Here is a 19,929-nt window from a genome sequence, read left to right as displayed (position 1 = left end):
GGTTTGGACTGACTCATTTTTGGGTGAACTATTCCTTTAAATACAAATATGATTGTGATTTGTTGATTCGTCAACAAACAACAAACAATTAATCTTTTAATTTTCAGTTCTATTTTGGGCACTTAACCCCCCCCCCCAAAAAAAAAAAACTTCTAGAACAAATTTCTTAAACTTAAATGAAGACAAAAATAGCATGCAGCTCCATATATTGTGTTTATTGACACATAGAACAATCACATCATTTTCAGAATTTTCAACACTGTGGTTTGTTCAATAAAAACTGCAGCAGCAGTTTAAGAACAGCATCGTTCAAGCCCACTATGTCTCCGTCTGTGATTCTCTCATACAGCTGCATGCTTTCTGTGCCCCAGCATACATTCTTCCTGCTATTGTTGCCATCAGCGCTTGGACTCAAAGCCAGAGTATTGAGCTGATAGCAGAAAAATGAGAAGAACTGCCCGTCTGTGATGACAGCCTGAGACACAAACGGCCTGCTCACATCCTCTTCACTCCAAAAGCCTGAGCAGATCAAAACATATTTAGTTATTAAGGAAGCATGCACGAGCCGATTCATGTCAATTCCCTACAATTGTAAAAAAAATATGGATCAATTCAATTGAAAAGTGATCTTAACCTGAGCTCAGGACAATTCCACAGATAACAGAAACACCAACCTTGATACATAGCCTGCGCCCCTGTCCATGCAAACAGGCTGGCAATACCGTTGGCCCTCAGTGAGACCTCCACCTGATCAGAGAGGCCTCTCTTGCTCATTTTGTCCCTGCGGAACCTGTCAGGGACCACGTGAAACTGTGTGTGACCATAGCAGCATGGATCTTCCAGTTTGGCACCTGTGGGGTAAAACAACATGCACACAGTTTCAGAATACTGTCACGGATTTAAACTTAAACTATATAATACTATATATACACTATATGATAAGGAAAGCAAGTTCCTATTTACCTCTGATGTAATATAAATCAATAAACTTTGTTTTATTACCATTTTAATAAAAAACATTTTAATATTTAATAAAACTGAATTGAAAGATTTATTGGGGACCCCCTGAAAGGTTGCCAGGGCCCCCCAGTGGCCCCTGGTTGAGAAACACTGCACTACAGTGATTTAACACAAGTGTGCTTATCAGATGCTTTTGTACAAGTGGCGACATCAAAGCTCAATTAATAGTTTCCTTTATTAATAATCAAATGACATTTAATTTCTAATAGTAAACACTTCTTTTTCTATGTAATAGTTCATTAGACTAAATTGAAGTCTTTTACAGTTACAAAGCAACTTTCTCCAGTAATACAGAATGTGCAGCAACTTTTGTGGCTCATCTAATCAGCATTTAGAGTTGCAAATATCTGTTGCTTCGTGGGATATCGGAAGACGAAAATCTGGGACTTTTAACTAAAGACTATTAAAAAACATTTCTGGTACATCATAATAAAGCCGAAATAACATAAAATGAACATTAGATGAAATTAAACAAAACAAACATCGAAAGTATAACTGTTGTCTCTAGAACTAAAATATAATAAATAATAATATATCCTAAAACCACTGGAACACACCAACCTATGAAGATGTGATTGTCATACTGTCTCCTGAACAAGGGGAGCAGGTCGGGAGCCAAAGTGATAACGGGAACTTCAGCAGAGATTTCTGCCTCAAGAGGAACAAACTGCAAGATATTACATCACTATTAAATATATATCACACATTGACGCTATTTCTCCTAAGCGCTGCATGCTGACATTCCCAGTTAACATCACTGCAGACTTTTACATTATAAAACAGTTGCATTTTTATCATGATTTAAATTATTTACACAAATAGTGTTCAACATAAACATAGTGTTGTACCTCAGGAAGCTGCTGTGGGATCCTGATCTGACTGTGAGGTTTGTCATCAATCTGAAATCTCATGGGCTCGACCCGGCCTCTCCTGTGGCCCTCTGGGATAGTCCTTTCTCCCCGTAACCAGTAATAGTTGACTTGAGGGTCAAAATCTGCAAATAATAAACAAAAGAGCACATAGATTAAAAACCAGAAAACACATGCTATAGGTTAAACAGTATAAAGAGAAGCCACATTACTGAATGACAAACCAGAGCTGCAGTAAATTGTAAACACGGAGGTCAAACCCACCTAAACTCGACAGGGTTAGCACGCGGCTTTCTTTGGCCAGGAGGTTTTTCAGACCACACACCGCGTTCCTTAGAAACGGGGTGACGAGTTGCTCTTGCTCTTTCTGGATGAAAGTCCTCCCTTTCTTCGCGTGCCAGTGCTCTTGAAGGATGGAGTTGCAGACTACAGCTCGCACCTCAGACAGCACAGACTCATCCACCACCGAAGCAGACTCGTACTTCTCGGGCAGACCGTTGAGAAACGCCGTTTTGGTGTAGTGCTGATACCATCTGTCCGCGTTGAGAGCAAATGTGTGTGGGTAAATCACGTACTTCTTGCGCTGAACGCGAGTGAGCGCTCGGATCTTCTCTTGCGCCGTGCACGAGCGCAGCTGCTCGAAGAACTCCGTGACCACGCGCCGCTTCGCCGCCTTACTCTTCGCGGTGCGGGAGGGCACAATGGGTGGATATAAACTCTTTGCTGTGGAAGCCTCAACCTGGACATTTCTGTTACAGGCGAGGCGTACTGACGCACTGGAGAGGAAGGGATGCAAGGACAACCTGCTGCAGGACGCCATGTTTGGTTTCTCTCGCGTGATCTAGTTCTTCTTCTGTCACTCAATGCCTCTGTGTGTGTGTGTGTGTCTGCCGTCTGCTGGAGCGGATGAGAGGAGAATAATACACACATCTAATCTAGTAAACCATTCTTTACAGAAATGAAAATAATAAAAGATAAACTAAAATATAGCGATTTAAACTTCTGTTTATATTCTAGCTAAATAATAGCTATGAAACTATCTTGCTTTTGGCCTGTACTTATTCAGTTATAGTGTGCTAAACAGAAATGCATCGATGAAAATATTCAGTGTTCAAGACCTCTCTAACTTTTATAGGAAAATAAACTCGAATTTTCTAAATATATCTAATATTCTAAAAAAAAAAGAATGAAAATTATTTTATTACATTAATCAAAACTGACCAAATTTCATATTCATAAACGCATACAAAATTTACAACAAACAGACACAACACACAACAACAAATACATAAATAAATAAAAATAGAAAATATATATTATGTAAATTATTTTTTATAAAAAATAATGTATGTATTTTTTCTTGTCCCTTTTAAACGCATATATGCAAATGTCTATTTGTATGCGTAACTGTATATGTTCCTTGTTCAGTATATGCATTTGAACGAAAGTATGCTATGTTAATTCAGTACACAAATTGGGAATCTCACGAACATTTTAAGAGACAGCTCTCCTCAAAATAATAAAAACAAACTGTGAAACTAAAATATGCACAATGAAGGAATTTTTTTTTTTATATACTTGTTCTGTAATTCAAAGGAGACTTTTATTTTGAAAACCGCATAACTTTTGAGAACCGGATGTAAACAAATCCTCAGCAGCAGCACGTGAGAGGTGGATTTCCCTGGAATATGGACGCTGTTTGTCCTTAAACAGTGCAATGACAGCTCGCAGTGTTTTACTAACCCGGCAGGTTTTGCCTCTTGGACATCATTTATGGCGTGTCTTACCTGTGAAGGTGTTCAATTCTATCTTCTGAACACGCTGTTAGAATTTAAGTGTGGTCTGTGAATTTGAAGTGCGCAGAAGACTTCATCTGCTGTGTAACGTTACATGTTTTAGACATTCAGAGATACTGTTTCTGAGGTTTTGTTTGTTTGTTTGTATCAGACCTTCTGCTCTTCCACGCACGACGAGGTTCGCTTGGCACAGGAAGCCAGCAGGAAATACGGAAAACCTGAACCCACTATATTTTCTAAAATAATTGACAAAACTATCCCTGCAGTTATCATTTATGAGGATGACAAGGTAAGTGACACACCACAAGCCTTAAGGACCTTTGCTTAATATACTGTTAAGTAACATGTTGTCATTTATTTATCTTAATTCAGTTTTTTTTTTGTTTTTGTTGTTGTTGTAAAGTTCATTAGTATGAATAGTAAGCATATCAGTTTGTATATAATATATATGTTGTTGCAGTGTCTAGCTTTCAGAGATGTAAATCCCCAGGCTCCTGTGCATTTCCTGGTTATTCCAAGGATCCCCGTTCCCAGGATCAGTGAAGCACACGATGACGATGCATCGGTTTGTCTGTCCACATACATTTGATTATTTTCTAGTTTTAATAATTACAGAGGATGACACACCTCTAAGACCTTGACATGTTCCTCCAGCTCCTGGGTCATCTTGTGATAGTGGCCAAAAACATAGCAAAGACAGAAGGACTGGATGAAGGATACAGAGTTGGTGAGTAAAATATGCTTCGTTTGAAAAGGGTTCATTTAATCATCTATCATCTTAACCCTGTAAAGCTTAGGATGTAAACTAATAGTAAGAAAAAATTGGTGGCTCAAATAGTATGATGTAGAAGAATATGGTGCTCATAATCAAGGTGGAAAAAACATGTCACTAAGCAAAAGTATGCATTTTGGTGCAGTTGCTGATATTTATATGGCCAAAAAGTAAGATGGCATTCTGTTTAGGTTGTAATGTAAATTAAGGTTTTTGTAACTGTCTAGCAGAATACTTACATAAAATATATATAAATATTGATGTACATCAATAATGTATACAGTACATAATCAAGTAAATTTCAATTCAATCCAGTTAGTGTTTATTTTGAGATTACTAACAAGTTATTCTTACATTTAATTTATAAAAAGAGACACGTAGACACATGTACTGTACAATGACCCAAAGGTAGACATTTTTACAATTATACTAAGAGGCCTTTACTTGCTAAAAAAGTATAAACTATCAGTCAGATGACAGAAGGCATGTAGTAGATTGAGTACAAGTTTTGATAATGTTGATCATTTAAAGGCTGTAGAAATTTGTGTATCAAATATAATACATTAGGCTTTATAGAGTTCATATCTGCAGTTTATTTAGTATAGTACACTGTAATATTAACATGTCATCACGTTTAAAGAATGTATTATTTGCTTAATTATCTGTCATTGTTATTTACAGTCATTAATGATGGAAAAAATGGGGCACAGTCCGTGTATCACCTTCACATTCATGTTCTCGGAGGACGGAAAATGAAATGGCCTCCAGGATAGATGGAGCTTCTGTCAGAATAAAAATAATGCTCTGCATTTTTGGAGGAGAAAAGCATAACTGAAAATTTGTTGGAAATTACCCAAAAAATGTTTGTCAAATAATGAGAGAGTGGGAACTATTTTCTACATTAAAATGAATTTGACTGGTTTTCAGTCTGCAGTTGATGTTAACAAGCTGTTGGGTAACCTGCACTTAGCTGGGTTGGGTTACCTTTACTGTTGTTTACTGTCATCACTGGGTAATAAAAATGTTCTGGTGAATTTTGCAAGGCTCACAGGTTAATATGGGCTTTTTGCACAATGGGTATTTAAATGTTTGGCATATGCAAAAACTGTACTGAAAAGAATGACAGGAAATATATAAATAGGAAGTAAAAGCACAATGGTTTTTATTCATGAAATGCAAGCAGAACTAATTTCTTGCAAAGAATATTGCATAAATTGTTGCATTCAAGTCAATGGGACAATTGACATATAATTCATATTATGAAGGATTTAAAATACGCAGCAGTTCCATGAATAAGGGCCCCCGTGTTTATACCATGAAGACACATCTCAGGACGTGCTGCAATACAAGCACACGATCTGAAATCTTGTATTAGACCTGGTTTGGCCTCAGCTAAGGTCATCCTGTAGATCTATTAACTGTTGAAGGTGGTGTGATCAAGCGACCTTGATGGCCAGTGGGCAGGTTTCTATGGGTCGCTCGTGAGTGTTTATATTAAGTGAACTTTCGTCCTATTTGCTGAAACATCAGATGCATCTGTACAACACATCATGTCTGTGCTGACTAGAAGAAGAAATGTGATACAGAACAATAATAATCTTAATAGTTTACTTAACAAACAACTTTGAGCCTTTTATAATTCAGTTTAATACATATTGATTGAATCTAAATTGAACAAAACATACTGGGATTTCTGGAGTGTAGTAAAAATATAATGGTGATTTTATCTAGCGTATGTTACAGATTTTTTTTAGGTGAAGGTTGCAAAATAGTTAATGTCCACAGTTGTCTTGTCAGTAATAATTTTTTGCTTTATCTTATCCAGTCTCTGTCATATTATCGACTTTGTGACCTCTGAGCTTTTGTAACAACGTGTTGATCAATAAACAGTTCTTCATTTAACTTGTCTCGCAATCTCTATAACCTGAGATATCAAAAGCATGTCTGCAAACATGAATGAATGAATATTAATACAGACATTTGCTGTTGAAATGTCTTGCAAATGCCATACAATAAAACTTAAATGGGAAGTTATTTTAGAACGCAAATTGTATTTAAATATCAGCTGTAAAAAATGTACGACATGCCAGAGATATGATTAGATTTCTTTAATTTCCGTATTAAGTCTTTGACAGACATTTAGACATATCTATCATAAGTTGCATGTGTATTGTTAAAAAAGAAAACCGTCAAAAATACAAAATACATGATTTTTTTAAAGTGTATATATGGTGCTGTGACGATTAAATCGTCATTGTTTAATAATGAAGATATAAGCGCAGACGCCAGCAGTGTGAAGTCCTGGCACCTGCTCCACACGTCACGTGACATGATGAAACCGTGAGGCCATAGGTTTGAATGGAGCAGTAGACGCACTACAGTACATTATTCCACCTGAGAAACATTTTCATGCACATCTGCTCTGAAAACTACACAACTCCCCACATCACTGACAGGAGAAAACCCGTTCGAACATGTAAGTCAACCTTTTTCACTTTTTGTTAACATTAGTAGGCTAGCTTAATGATTATGTTATAAAGATAAGATAATACGTTTGCAAACTCATCATACAAATGACATTTCTGCAGTCCTTGAGGTAAACCGTCAAAGTAAAATTTATACCTAGGTTTCTAGTAAATATTCAGGTTAATAATTAGTTGTTTAATTCAGTGGATCCCAATCCTGGTCCTGGAGAGCCCCCAGCACTGCATGTTTTTGGTGTCTCTCTTATCTAACACACACATTTGAGGTGTTGGAGTCTTCACTGATGAGCTGATGAGTTGAATCAGGTGTGTTTGAATAGGGAGACATCTAAAATATGCAGTGCTGGGGGTTCTCCAGGACCAGGATTGGGAACCACTAATTGAACGTAGGGGTGATATTTTCAATATAACCTAGTTGCCACAAGGTAGATTTTAATTCATTTTCTATTTAATAATTTTTTCCCCATAAAGTAGGCCTATAAAGGTAGCCTATTTTTCAAATGTCTGGTTGAGGCAAGTTGTCATGTGCATTTTAAAAATTACAAATATCCTAGATAAAATTGTAATTATTAGCCTATTTGGGGGCCGAAGCTATACTTTACCTTGCTTTATTTACCTTGTTTGTTATTTCATTCATTGTTTTTAGTTATGTAATTGATTTCCACTATGATTTAACCCATATAGTGTGACAATATGCCTTCTGTGTATATGGTATATATTGTACATTTTGTTTCTCTTGTCTCCTGCTTTGTCATCAGGTGGTCATGGGTCACTTTAAATATGATGAATATAATGCATTATAGAAATTATAGAACTGCTGTAGTATGATCATGTAGGTGGGCATTTGTTTTTTTTTTTTTTTTTTTTTTACATTTCCTGATTTACATTTCCTGATTTTTTTTAATGCATAATGCTTCGATTCAGTAGAACAATACCATGGTGTTTTGTGAAAAGCTGCCCATGTGAATGAATGAATCAATGAATATTGAACCTGACACCTCAACTCCCACACCTTTAAGAACAGATTAGGATCCAATTCCTTAAAACCATTAAATTATTTCACAAGATTAGTGAGTCCTATATCATTGTTCTTGTCGGTAATGAACTGTGTCAGTGAGTTTTTTTCTCATCTGTGGACAAGTTCAATTGGACACAGATCATGATGTGGCCACACTTGTGTTGTAATTATCTTGAACTTTGTCCTTTTGCAATCTTGAGTACTCAAGTTATGAACTTCTGAAGGCATCAGTCCCAGGATAAAAATAAATAAATACTTTTATTAATTTTCTTTACATAAGCTGTTATAAAAATACATCTTATAAAAATGCAATGTCCATTCTACTCAACGTAAAGGGATAGTTCACCCAAAGGTGAAAATTCTGTCATCATCATTTACTGACCGTGAAGTTGATACAAACATGTATGACTATCTTTAATGTTATTTTGAAGAATGTTAGTAACCAAACAGTTGATGGTAGCCACTTCCTTTGTTTGAGGGGGAAAAACTATTGTTGGCAATGTCTACCGTCAACTGTTTACCAACATTCTTTAAAATAATTTATTTTGTGCTCAGCAGAAGCTCATACAGGTTTGGAACAAGTGGAGTGGGGCTTACATGATGACAGAACTTTTATTTTTGGGTGAACTATCCCTTTAAATGTCAAATGTACTAATTACTTCACCATACTCTAGATGGCATACAGACTTCACAAATGCACATATGTTGTATGGCTAAACCCATGCACTAAATATGACTACACTCTTAAAATTAAAGATGCTTCACCTTTACAAAAGCTACACTTTTGTACCTATTGGGTTCTAATATGTTAACTTTAAGTACTAATATGTACCTTTAATGTACCAAAATGGACCCTAAAGGTACAACTATGTACCTTTTGAAAAGGTACCGCCCCAGTGACAGCTTTTGCATCTTTATTTCTGAGAGTGTAGCAAACACATGTATTTTTCATGTTTAATTCTAGATTTAGAGATATGCACATTTGCACATTAGACTATTTAACGTAATACCATCTTAATCTGAATTTCCTAATGTTGGTGAAAGGCTAGTCATTGACAGTAACCTCTCGTTTGCTGCTTTCATCATCTGGCACTCTATCCACTGGCACATATTGCTTAGTATTTTGCAAGAGCTGGGGTACAAATAAAAGATAAATGACATTTTGAAACCACTAGTGTTAGAGTCTTTTGACCGAATAGAAGATATTAGACATTTGTATGATATTTTTTCTTTGATGTATTTGGCCACTACATTGTAACGCAAGATTTTGTAATAATATTTTATTTTGTTGTCATCTTAAGACTCTGTACAATGTCTGCCGATGAGTGTATATCACAGAGTGATTCCAAGGAAATTCCTGTCTCTGGAAATGATACTGAAGGGTATGTAGACTTTATCAATGAAAAATGTCATCTCTGTCCACCTCCAGTATTGTAGTACTTGATAATATACTGCTTATTTGTTTGTTTGTTTTTTGATGATATATAAATAATGATATCCTGTAATAGGTTTTATTTGTCTTTCTTGCTAGTTCTGTTAAACCTGAAGAATATCAGACCATAGCTCTCCATGACTCCAAAAACCAACAAAATGGGGATTGTTCATTCCCTGTCATGAAGAATAACACAGGTACAGTCTTCACATGAAAGTTCACAATAGGTTTGCATATTGAAAATGCAACTATTTTGCATAAATACAGAAGAGCATTCAGCATCGGTTATGTTGTCCTTGCTGACAAATATAAAAAATAGATTTTTCACAAAATACATTCTTGTGAAAATGACAAATGATATGTTTTCTGAATGTCACTTTTGACTTTTTTCATCTTATAATTACAACCATTAAACAATTAGGCAGAAAAAAAATTAAAATATAATTTATAAATGTAGCTGCTGCAGAAATTGTTTGTTGAAATTGGAGTTTTTAATTTAACAAGTAAATACTATTTTAGTCTTTCTACTTCAAAATGCAATGTTTAATTTTTATGTGATACTTGCTGTTTCTTTGTAATATATTAAACCATACAAGTTAATAATAAATACAGAATTTGTTCTGTCCCTTTTTTTTTTTTTTTTTTGAACATGTTAGACATGTGAAACCTGACTGGTGAGAGGCACATACCATATCCTGCCAGTAACCTGATCTATTTTTGCACTCTTGTAAAGCTGTTAGTTCCTCAGTGTGTGACAGGAGACAAGGGCAGCTGCCTGAATGGACTGATCTTTTCTTGCTTAGCATGCAGAAGCTTCATCTATAAATTTGCAATACCTTTCAGAAGCACTTATATATAATTATATATAATCATGTCTCCTGTGTGTCCTTGCTGTCCACATAATAAAGGCGATGAACCGGCAATACCATTGACGAATGGAGATGTGCATCTTGCTCAAGCCCAGGAGCTGTGGAGCACAGCCAGAGACGAGCCTGTCAAACTGAGGATGGAGACATCGGGACTGGGCTCAGAACCTCCAATGACCATCCATCAGATGTTCATGTCTACAGTGCAGAAGTATGGAGACTATCCTGCCCTCCGTGCAAAGAAAGATGGAATATGGGTCACTCTGACCTATAAGGAGTACTATCAACATGCAAGAGCGGCAGCCAAAAGCTTTTTGAAGGTTGGACTTCACACCTTTTCATCTTTAAAAATGAATTTTAAAAGTTTTTCAGAAATATTTTTTACAGTGTATGAAATGTATTGTTACTTAATACTTGGTAGCTGTTTACTTCATGCATGGAATGTGGTATGAATGGTGCTGTGGTGTAATTAGTATTTGCTTAAGTTAATCTAGAATGTTTGTTTTGGAAGTTCTTTTGAATGACATTTCCTATATCATTAGTGAAATGATCAAACTATTGGCTTGAAGTTTTAAAGGGATACTCCACCCCAAAATGAAAAGTTTGTCATTAATCACTTAGCCCCATGTCGTTCCAAACAGAAGTATGGGTTTGGAACGATATAGGGGTAAGTGATTAATAACAAAATTTTCATTTTGGGGTGGAGTATCCCTTTAGGGATTCAAAGCTTTTATAGCTCTAGTTTCATTGTTGTACCAAAGTTTCAAACAGCTCTAGGTGGTGAATTGCTTTTGCATATCCATTCATTGTGCTCTTTGTGTACTCTAGCTTGGTCTGGAGCGATTCCATGGCGTTGGTATTCTGGGCTTTAATTCTCCTGAATGGTTTATAGCCGACGTTGGATGTATCCTAGCAGGGTATTAACGGAGTATATTAATTTAGTCTGTTAAAAGTTAATCTACATAAAGATAGAGAATAAGGGAAAATAAGTTTTGATGGCATGTGGGATCTGATAGTCTAGTTTTCTGAATGCATATCTTGTTTTGTCACAGGGGACTGGCCACTGGAATCTACACCACTAACTCTCCAGAGGCCTGCCACTACGTCGCTCATAACTGTGAAGCTAATGTCCTAGTTGTGGAAAACAACAAACAACTGATCAAAATCCTCCAGGTAGTTGAACAGCTTTCATTTAGTAGATGATTAATGCTACAGGTGATTCATCCTAGAAAGACATTAACATGAGAAGTGATGCAATAAAAAGGTCCAGAATTGCTAGTACAGAGGTATTATAATAATATTCCTTTAATTACAAAAAGTGTATTGACAGTTATAAGCCAAGTTCTCAAAAATAAAACAGATGGCGTTGGAAAGATAACAATCCAACAAGAAAGCATACTGGTTATAATACATTACTGATTTAATAATTCAGTCAAATAATTAGATTACTAAATGTTAGGCCTATGTTAGAGTGTGAACAGTGAGTTAAAATAGAAAGTTTAATCATTTATCTATTACACCACCTGTAAAAACAACTCCACTAAACATGTCACTTCCTTCAGATATGATTGTTATTATGAACAAGAGTGATCTTGTTAGAAAACATAAAATACTAATGTTTTCCTGAACAAAGTACAAAACCCCTGTCACATTTTTGCAATAAAGTCTGAAAGTTCTTATCTATGAATCTTTTGTAACACTTTACAAATGGTTCTGTATGTTAACATTTAGTTATTTCAGCTAGCAGGAAAAACAATGAACAATACGTTTGCAACATTTATTAAACCTCACTGATGTTAGTCAGTGAAAAGTTAGACAATTAATACCAATTTTAAGGTATTAAATTAGTAACCTTAATGTATTATTACAAACATTAATTAACAAAGAATAATATATATATATATATATATATATATATATATATATATATATATATATAAATTACTGAATCGTCTTCTAAAATATTCATCAGTTTTCTTTCACTCTCCTCCCAGGTCAGAGATCAGCTGCCACATTTGAAGGCTATTGTTCAGTACAAGGGCGAACTGGAGCAGAAGTTACCAAACGTATATACGGTAAGCTTTTGCCAAATAATACAATAAAAATGGATCTGAATGCTAACTGGTTGTACAAAACATGTACATGTAAGTACATACAGATAATCCAGGTTCACTGATAATTACAGATCAGTATTGTTTTGTATGTTTCCAGTATGTCTGCTAACCAAATAATCAAACAGTGCTCCTGATATACGCTTCAATTTGATGTTCTCTCAGTGGGCTGAATTCATGAAGTTTGGAGCAAGTGTTGCTGATTCTGAGCTGGATGTGTTGATAGACAGTCAAAAAGCCAACGAGTGCTGCACATTAATCTACACATCAGGCACCACAGGGAATCCCAAAGGGGTCATGCTCAGCCATGATAATGTGAGTGCCAATTAAAGTGTCACATAAAGCGAATAGTTCCACACTTATGTCAATGCCAAATGTGATTAATCACATTTGATAAGCTGTGCCTCACATTCATCCCTCCTCTGTCCAGATCACTTGGACAGCCAGCGCAGCAGGTCGCATGATCAATCTGAAGATGGCTGAGGAAGAACTTGTGAGTTACTTGCCCTTGAGTCACGTGGCAGCCCAGGTTCAAGACATGTGGATCTGCATGAGGTTTGCCGGCATAACCAGTTTTGCAGAGCCGGATGCCCTGAAGGTAAAACTCCAGCTTTTAAGATGCGCCCACTATTTACTTTTGGAAATATTAGCCTAATTTTTCTACATTTTTTATTAAGTCATTCAGGAGACACTTTTCTACAAATGAGGAAACACAACTTATTATCTGTTAAACTCACTGTAGGGCTCCCTGGCCAACACTTTGAGAGACGTGCGTCCCACGAGCTTCTTGGGAGTTCCTCGGGTGTGGGAAAAAATGCAGGAAGCAATGAAAGCCGTTGGTGCAAAGTCGTCTGTCACAAAAAAGAAGATTTCAGACTGGGCCAAGGGGATTGGACTTCAAGCTAGCTATAATGCCATGAATGGGTGAGTTTTAAAAGTACCAAGGATTACATTATAAATTGAATCATGTTGAAAGAATCTCACAGCTCATTTTATTTCTCTACAGTGATTCCTCAGTGCCATGGGGCTTCACGTTGGCAAATGCCCTGGTTTACAAGAACGTAAGAAAAGCTCTGGGTCTTGACCGCTGTAGGAGTTGTTTTACAGGTGCAGCTCCAATCACCAAAGACACACTGGAGTACTTCATGAGCCTTTACATCCCCATCTTTGAGTTGTACGGCATGAGCGAGAGCACTGGACCCCACACCGTCTCCTGGGCTGAGGGTTATCGCATTATGAGGTCAGAGGCATGATGTGCTTTATGTATTAACATTCCTGCTGTATTTGAATTTACATAGATCTTTTAAAGGATTTTGTTGTTGTTGTTGTTATACTCACTTCACTTTAAAGAACAAATTTTTAAAATACATTTTTTTACAGAATTTTTACTTTTGGATGAACTGTTCGTTTAACTGACTAAAAGGCATCATTTGATTGTTTTAGTTTTAGTATCTTTTTCCACATGACAGAACTGCTGTACACAAAAATGATGTAAAACTAAAACAATTCCATAATAGCATGAATATAGATAGCAGTGTTAAAATAACACTCTAATACTTCACCTCGTCCATCCTGCTACATATCATTCACAATATTCTGATCAAAAGCCAAAACAAATAGAAAGTCTTTAGGCCAAAAGTGTCGATACATGGAGACGATTTTAAAGAAAGTGACAATTTATTTCACAGTACAGGAGCTGGAACAGAAAAAGTAAAAATCTCCCTTACTCTTCAAGCAGAACCACGGAAATTGTTTGATACATTCCTCCAGCATGTTTGTATTAATGTGATGAACTCTACTTGTGAACTTGACTTCAAACATCCACTTACAGTATTGTTTAAAAGTCATTGGTTTTATTAGCAGTATTTGCAGATGACAGTTGTATGTGACATTCATGTTTTGTTCTCTTGCAGTTGTGGTAAGGTGTTGACTGGCTGCAAAACTAAGTTAGACAAGCCAGATACTGATGGGATCGGTGAGATATGTTTCTGGGGGAGGCATGTGTTTATGGGATACCTGAACATGCCAGAAAAGACTGAGGAGGCACTGGATACAGACGGGTGGCTTCACTCAGGAGACCTAGGCAAACATGACGAAGATGACTTCCTGTTCATCACTGGCAGAATAAAAGGTAGAAATACAGGGTAGAAAATGTAGAATGGAGAGTTTGTGAAATAAGGGTAAAACAATGTCCATCAGCTTTTTTTTTCTTTTCTTTTTTTAACAAACTTGGTTCCGGAGGTATACTTTCTGTACCCACTGGAAGCTCCTGACACCAAGACAAATTCCTTTTGTGTATAAACACACTTGGTAACAAAGTCCGATTCTGATAAGCAGTGAACCAAATCATCCAGCTATAGGGTGAATCACAACATTACAAACTTTGACTTGAAGAAAAAATGTACCTGACCAAAAGATGAAGGTGCAATACTGTGTACTTAATGAAACAAACGAACAAACATGGAATACTGTGAGCGAAACATTCAAAATGAAAATGATCATAAATGTAAAACTGCTGATTTAAAGTTATGTATATAGAAATTATATGTTTATTGCAAAATATGTATACATATACAAATACTTCAGTAGTTTGAGAGCACATCAATTGTAGTGCTCTATGGCAGTGAGCAGGCACTAAAGAGCTCTTTTGGTTTTTGGCCATTTAGCTGTTAAACACAATAATTAAAAAAACAAAAAAACATGTACCATCAGTTAACAACCTTATATCTCACAATAGGTCTTCAAATTTTTTTGAGTCAGTTCACTTATGGAGAAAATGAATGAGATTGTTGCTTTCTCTGTCTTTGGATAACGCCTATATTACTGTGAGAAGAAAATAATTTAATATAAATGCATAAACTGCACTGCGACAACCTGTAAACATTTGTTTATACATGTGTATCTAATTACCTTATTCTTGCAGAATTAATCATTACTGCTGGTGGAGAAAATGTACCGCCCGTCCCTATTGAGGACGCCTTAAAAGAGGAGGTGTCAATCATCAGCAATGCCATGCTGGTTGGAGACAAAAAGAAGTTTCTGTCTATGCTACTCACACTTAAGGTGAGTCTACATTTACTTAAAGGAATAGTTCACCAAAAAATGAAAATTTGCTCACCCTCAGGAGCTTGTTGAACAGATTTGGAGAAATGTAGCATTATACTTGAGGATCACAGAGGATCCATTGGTGAGCAAGAGACGTAATGCTAAATGAAGGAACAACCTCACCACTTTGGATGGCCTGAGGTTGAGAATTTATTTTTAGCAAATTCAATTTTTTTTGTGAACTATTCTTTTAACGAGACCATTAAATGTGTACATTTTACCAAATGATACGTTTATACCATCAACTATCAAAAAATCTTTGCTAAATCTCCATTTTTTCAGAATGTATGTTATATTTCTTTTATTTTTAGTGTAACATTGATGACAATGGAGACCCCACAGATGAACTGACACTGTTAGCGGTGGACTATTGTCAGCAGCACGGTGTTATTGCCAGTAAAGTCTCAGAAATCATTAACAAAAAAGAACCAGCCATTTACAAAGCCATCCAGGAGGGCATAGACCGCGTAAATGCCAAAGCCACATCCAATGCCCAGAGAATCCAGAAGTGGACCATCCTTCAACGAGACTTCTCCATATCTAGCGGAGAACTCGGTGAGTGTTATTTCTTCATATAGACAAGGATATAAAACAGAACAAATGAGTTTATTGAAAAATTGTATCTAATACATGGAAGTCCATGATTATTATATTTTGTAAAGTATTGCAGAAGTACTTTTACAACTATGAGAAACATTTGTATCAACACTTGTTTTTCTTTACAGAATGTACTGAACATATATTTGCCTAACTGCATTCCTAAACGTATAATTATAGTCAACTATGTGAATAGTCCGATGCATCTATTAGATGTGAATGTAAAGTTTTTGTTGTTGTTTTTCTAAGGTCCAACCATGAAGCTCAAAAGACCTGTCGTCAGTAAAATGTACGAAGAAGATATAAACAAATTTTATGGTGAATAACAGAAGAACTCAAATGAAACTGTGGGAATTAAATGGCTGACTACACTGGGAACATAGTCTTTTGCCTTTGACCAGTAATCTGTATTTTGCTCACTCCAGGGCTTCCAGTGGACCTCACTATTATAACACAAGTCCAACTTTAGATCTTTTTATACCAATAGATTTATTACCTTCGGTACCACTTAAGTGGCCTTAACTACTATGTATACTTGCATTAAAAAATAAGTACAATGTACATATTGCATTCATATTGTGGTAGCTATTGAGGTGGGATACAGGTAAGGTTAGGGACAGGTTTGGGGGTATGGGTGGGTCAACAGTGTAATTATAAATGTAATTACAGGAATTAATTACAGATGTAATTACATGTAGTTTTTTTTTAAATATAATTACAATGTAAAACATGTATGTACACATACAGTAAGTGCATTGTACCAAATAATTAATTTAAATGTAAGTACATAGTAGTTAAGGCCACTTAATATAAATTGGGACCTTACCTTCTACAAAGCTCCAATTAATTATTTTTATATCAATCTGTTTGAAAGATGAAATTGGACTTGATTGTATGTAAGTGGTATTACTGTGCATATTACTGTTAATATAAGATCTGTGATTAAGTCAATTTGTCTAAATAGTAATAGGCTTAGATTGAGTCTCATACTATCTGTACAGATAAATATTGTTGCTTGCACACTGAGTATTGTCGGTACTTCAAACAGTTACAGCCTAACTGTAAAGAAGCATGTGTGACAATCGTTTGTTCTCTTGCTGTTCAAATTTCACCCAGCACATTGAATATTTATGAAAGTGGAGATTATATGCTGGAATATATATAAAAATAATATATTATCAAACTCTGAGTAAAGTATGCATTTGTTTGGTTCCTTTTAGACTGCCTTATGGAATAAAACATAAAAAACATAATTGAGAGGTGTAAACGGTCTTTGAGGGAGAACGGAAAAAATCTGAATTTTGAGATATAGAGACTTATTTCCTCAGAATTATTAAACTCTTTTGCTTAAGTATTTATTAGAATCAGTTTGCTTTGTTTCTTTTATGAATGTATTTTTTGTCTATACATTTCTGACTATGGGAGTGGCAATAGTATGAGTAGATGCAGGGAAGCCTCCTGATATGTTCTTGTCTGTTCTCAAACAAAACAAAACGTCTCTCTGATAAGGTACAACACTGCAGGCACACAGTGGTCTATCTCCTCCCCGCCCCAGGTATTGTTTATATTGTGTTCCAAAACCAGTTTTGAGGTAAGCAAGAAACATCATCCCTTCTTTTGTTCACTTTTTCAGACAGTTTCATTGAGACTGATCTGTTTTGTGTTCTGCATTACCAATTGTTGGAAGGTCTTTTTTTTAATATAATTGAACATGTCTGGTGTTACAAGCAGCAGAAGCCAATGAACTATAATTATTTAAAGTATTTCTTCTGACACAGATGATATGTGAAGAATGTTAAGTAGCTGAGAAATTAGATTTTAGGATATACAATCACATCAAGGTTAAATTACAGCTCATTATTCTGCCTATATGTATAGAATTCTTACTTTTATAGTATGACTTCCTAACTATAACCATCTGAAAAATTAATCAGCTTTAATCCCCCTCTTTCAAGCTTCCAAGACTTGTACTATCCTGAACAATGTCTGAAACTTTGTATTAGCATGTATAATATTCCTGTTTCTTGCCTCCTTTAGAGTTAAGATGAATCACTTGTTGTATTCCTCATTTTTAAGATGCCTTGGATGCTAAACGAATAAATGTAAATGTACTTTGGAAATCTCAATGCAAAATGAATCACAAAAGCTGTTCTAAAAAAAGCTGGGTAATATGTGGCACTGCATACTTTGTCATGTGACCATTTATTTAGAAAGGGCCAATCAGATGCACATGCCAAACGTATTCAGCACTTTGAGCTAAACAATTATTTTTTTTTTTATGCCAAAGTTAATTTTGTACATGGCAGATGTAATAGATATTTTAATATTCTTTTTAAAAGAAACATTTTTTCTGAATAATATACCTGTCATGGATGTTAAATAAAATAATAAACTTTAAAAATTAATTAAGATTTGGGAATGGTATTGTGCTTCAGTAACATTTTTCCCCTCAATATTTCTACACTAAAATATAAATAATTCTCATGTCCCAATTGATTGAACTTATCCCTTCAACATGACACATTAATCATTTTCCTCAACAGCCTGGTTATTGCTGTTCTGATTATCAAACATGATATCAGTCCATTAAGGACAAAGTCCTCAGATCACAATCTATACAGTACATTCAATCAAATGAAGCAATCAGTTCACCTTGCATAACTTCACCAGTGATAAAAGTGCTGGAAATGAACCATTTTCATCCACTATATCGCTGGCCGGTAGATGACATCAGAAACTGGACTTAGATTTAAACACAAGAATCAACAACATCTATTCCCACTGTCTTACACCTTGTTCAAAATGAATATAATACTAATTAGGTTAAAGGTTGTGCATTTCATCCATCTGACCTGGGCAGGTTTAGTGACTGGTCAGACTGGCTCTGGATCAGTCTGGAATGTCCCTTCATGGGGGTGCGCTGATTGCCTTTGGCTCTTGCAAAATAGACTCACTGGCTTAAAAAATTTGTCCCCAAAAATGACGCATTGCATTGTGTTTTGGATTTAACTCTTTTCTTTAGAAAATTACAACATCCCTATTTACTGAGTGAAGTCTTAAAGTGATAGTTAATTCCAAAATTTAAATTCTGTCATCGTTTACTCTCATGTTGTTTGAAACCTGTATGTTTTTTAAACTTCCAGGCAACAAAAAAGCAAATCTTTAGCAAAAGAAAAGAAAAAAGAAAAAACACAAGAGCTTTTCTTAATTCTATTGTGCAGCTATCAGCTTAAAAGACAATTAATGTACTTCTTGATAAGGTATTCTCAAGGCATAGGCAGGGTAAACAAGCGGTTTATTAATAACAGAGCAACACTGCACTCATGTGGTCATAAGACACTTGTTTCACAACAGTTGCATAAAGTTCAAAGCAGACTGCATCTTAAGACAATTTAATTCATTCACCTGCTCATCAACAATCAACCAGCAATATTGGCAAAGAAGGTCACCAAGAATTTGGCTCAAAATCAGATTTCTGTGTGTCCAAGCTAAACTGGCTGTTTCACCAAATGCATGCCTGTACTTCCAGTGGCTTTAAGCAATGTGAAGAGCCATCTATTGGTTTCTGTTAGGAACTACAGGTCTTCTCTAAAGACATTTTATTATTTTCTGTTGTAGTGTGCTTCATTGATGCGTTTGTACATTTTCATACAACGATATATTTAATAGTAGGCTAAAATCAGTGTGCTGATGCACTATTTAACTTTCAGATATAGCCATAATTTTAAACTAAACTTCTAAGATTCTGACTTCTAAAATTTATGTAAAGTAAATGTAAAACGGCAAAATCTGTATATAGTGCTGTAAAAAAACAATAGATATGTAATACATAAATGAACATAAAATATTCAAAACAAAGT

General features: G+C 35.5%; 4 protein-coding genes across 5 annotated transcripts in view; 2 read left to right on the top strand and 2 right to left on the bottom strand.

Annotated features, from left to right (window-relative positions):
- Positions 1-200: 200 nt before the first annotated feature.
- On the bottom strand, positions 201-2,760 carry mrps30 (mitochondrial ribosomal protein S30). The gene is made up of 5 exons (XM_019089678.2): positions 2,154-2,760; positions 1,869-2,014; positions 1,582-1,687; positions 675-851; positions 201-519 (listed from the first exon to the last, which is right to left on the bottom strand). Exons 1-5 carry the CDS (start codon positions 2,707-2,709, stop codon positions 254-256), a joined length of 1,251 nt encoding a protein of 416 aa, XP_018945223.2. The 5' UTR covers positions 2,710-2,760; the 3' UTR covers positions 201-253.
- Positions 2,761-3,521: 761 nt separating this feature from the next.
- Positions 3,522-6,359, top strand: hint2 (histidine triad nucleotide binding protein 2). Its single transcript, XM_042724712.1, has 5 exons — positions 3,522-3,684; positions 3,837-3,974; positions 4,146-4,250; positions 4,340-4,412; positions 5,139-6,359. The coding sequence occupies exons 1-5, from the start codon at positions 3,607-3,609 to the stop codon at positions 5,228-5,230; spliced, it is 486 nt and encodes a 161-aa protein (XP_042580646.1). The 5' UTR covers positions 3,522-3,606; the 3' UTR covers positions 5,231-6,359.
- A 416-nt stretch (positions 6,360-6,775) lies between these two features.
- Positions 6,776-18,183, top strand: LOC109081524 (long-chain-fatty-acid--CoA ligase ACSBG2-like). The gene is made up of 15 exons (XM_042724708.1): positions 6,776-6,933; positions 9,260-9,340; positions 9,490-9,587; positions 10,299-10,576; positions 11,085-11,173; positions 11,309-11,429; positions 12,251-12,331; positions 12,533-12,682; positions 12,798-12,965; positions 13,110-13,291; positions 13,374-13,607; positions 14,281-14,498; positions 15,291-15,430; positions 15,784-16,027; positions 16,319-18,183. The coding sequence occupies exons 2-15, from the start codon at positions 9,270-9,272 to the stop codon at positions 16,393-16,395; spliced, it is 2,151 nt and encodes a 716-aa protein (XP_042580642.1). The 5' UTR covers positions 6,776-6,933; positions 9,260-9,269; the 3' UTR covers positions 16,396-18,183.
- A 1,164-nt stretch (positions 18,184-19,347) lies between these two features.
- LOC122137473 (flavin reductase (NADPH)-like) overlaps positions 19,348-19,929 on the bottom strand; it is a 7,237-nt gene continuing 6,655 nt past the window's right edge. For both annotated transcript variants that reach the window (XM_042724710.1, XM_042724711.1), the window contains exon 5: positions 19,348-19,929. This exon is cut by the window's right edge and continues 856 nt beyond it. The gene's annotated coding sequence lies outside the window, so the exon portion shown is untranslated.

The sequence above is a fragment of the Cyprinus carpio genome, chromosome B5 (genome assembly GCF_018340385.1).
Source record: "Cyprinus carpio isolate SPL01 chromosome B5, ASM1834038v1, whole genome shotgun sequence".
NCBI classification, from domain to species: Eukaryota; Metazoa; Chordata; class Actinopteri; order Cypriniformes; family Cyprinidae; genus Cyprinus; species Cyprinus carpio.
Note: the sequence above shows the minus strand (reverse complement) of the source record. Positions and strands in the feature narration are given on the sequence as shown.

What these genes read in the sequence shown, in the direction of transcription:
- mrps30 (XM_019089678.2), bottom strand. Translation starts at nt 2,709, where the DNA reads ATGGCGTCCTGCAGCAGGTTGTCCTTGCATCCCTTCCTCTCCAGTGCG. An exon ending in TGACAATCACATCTTCATAG is followed by an intron (nt 852 to 1,581) that starts GTTGGTGTGTTC and finishes TTTACCCCACAG; the next exon opens with GTGCCAAACTGGAAGATCCA. An exon ending in GGCGCAGGCTATGTATCAAG is followed by an intron (nt 520 to 674) that starts GTTGGTGTTTCT and finishes TGATCTGCTCAG; the next exon opens with GCTTTTGGAGTGAAGAGGAT.
- hint2 (XM_042724712.1), top strand. Translation starts at nt 3,607, where the DNA reads ATGACAGCTCGCAGTGTTTTACTAACCCGGCAGGTTTTGCCTCTTGGA. An exon ending in CACACGATGACGATGCATCG is followed by an intron (nt 4,251 to 4,339) that starts GTTTGTCTGTCC and finishes ATGTTCCTCCAG; the next exon opens with CTCCTGGGTCATCTTGTGAT. An exon ending in GGATGAAGGATACAGAGTTG is followed by an intron (nt 4,413 to 5,138) that starts GTGAGTAAAATA and finishes TGTTATTTACAG; the next exon opens with TCATTAATGATGGAAAAAAT.
- LOC109081524 (XM_042724708.1), top strand. Translation starts at nt 9,270, where the DNA reads ATGTCTGCCGATGAGTGTATATCACAGAGTGATTCCAAGGAAATTCCT. An exon ending in AACTGATCAAAATCCTCCAG is followed by an intron (nt 11,430 to 12,250) that starts GTAGTTGAACAG and finishes CTCTCCTCCCAG; the next exon opens with GTCAGAGATCAGCTGCCACA. An exon ending in CATCACTGGCAGAATAAAAG is followed by an intron (nt 14,499 to 15,290) that starts GTAGAAATACAG and finishes TTATTCTTGCAG; the next exon opens with AATTAATCATTACTGCTGGT.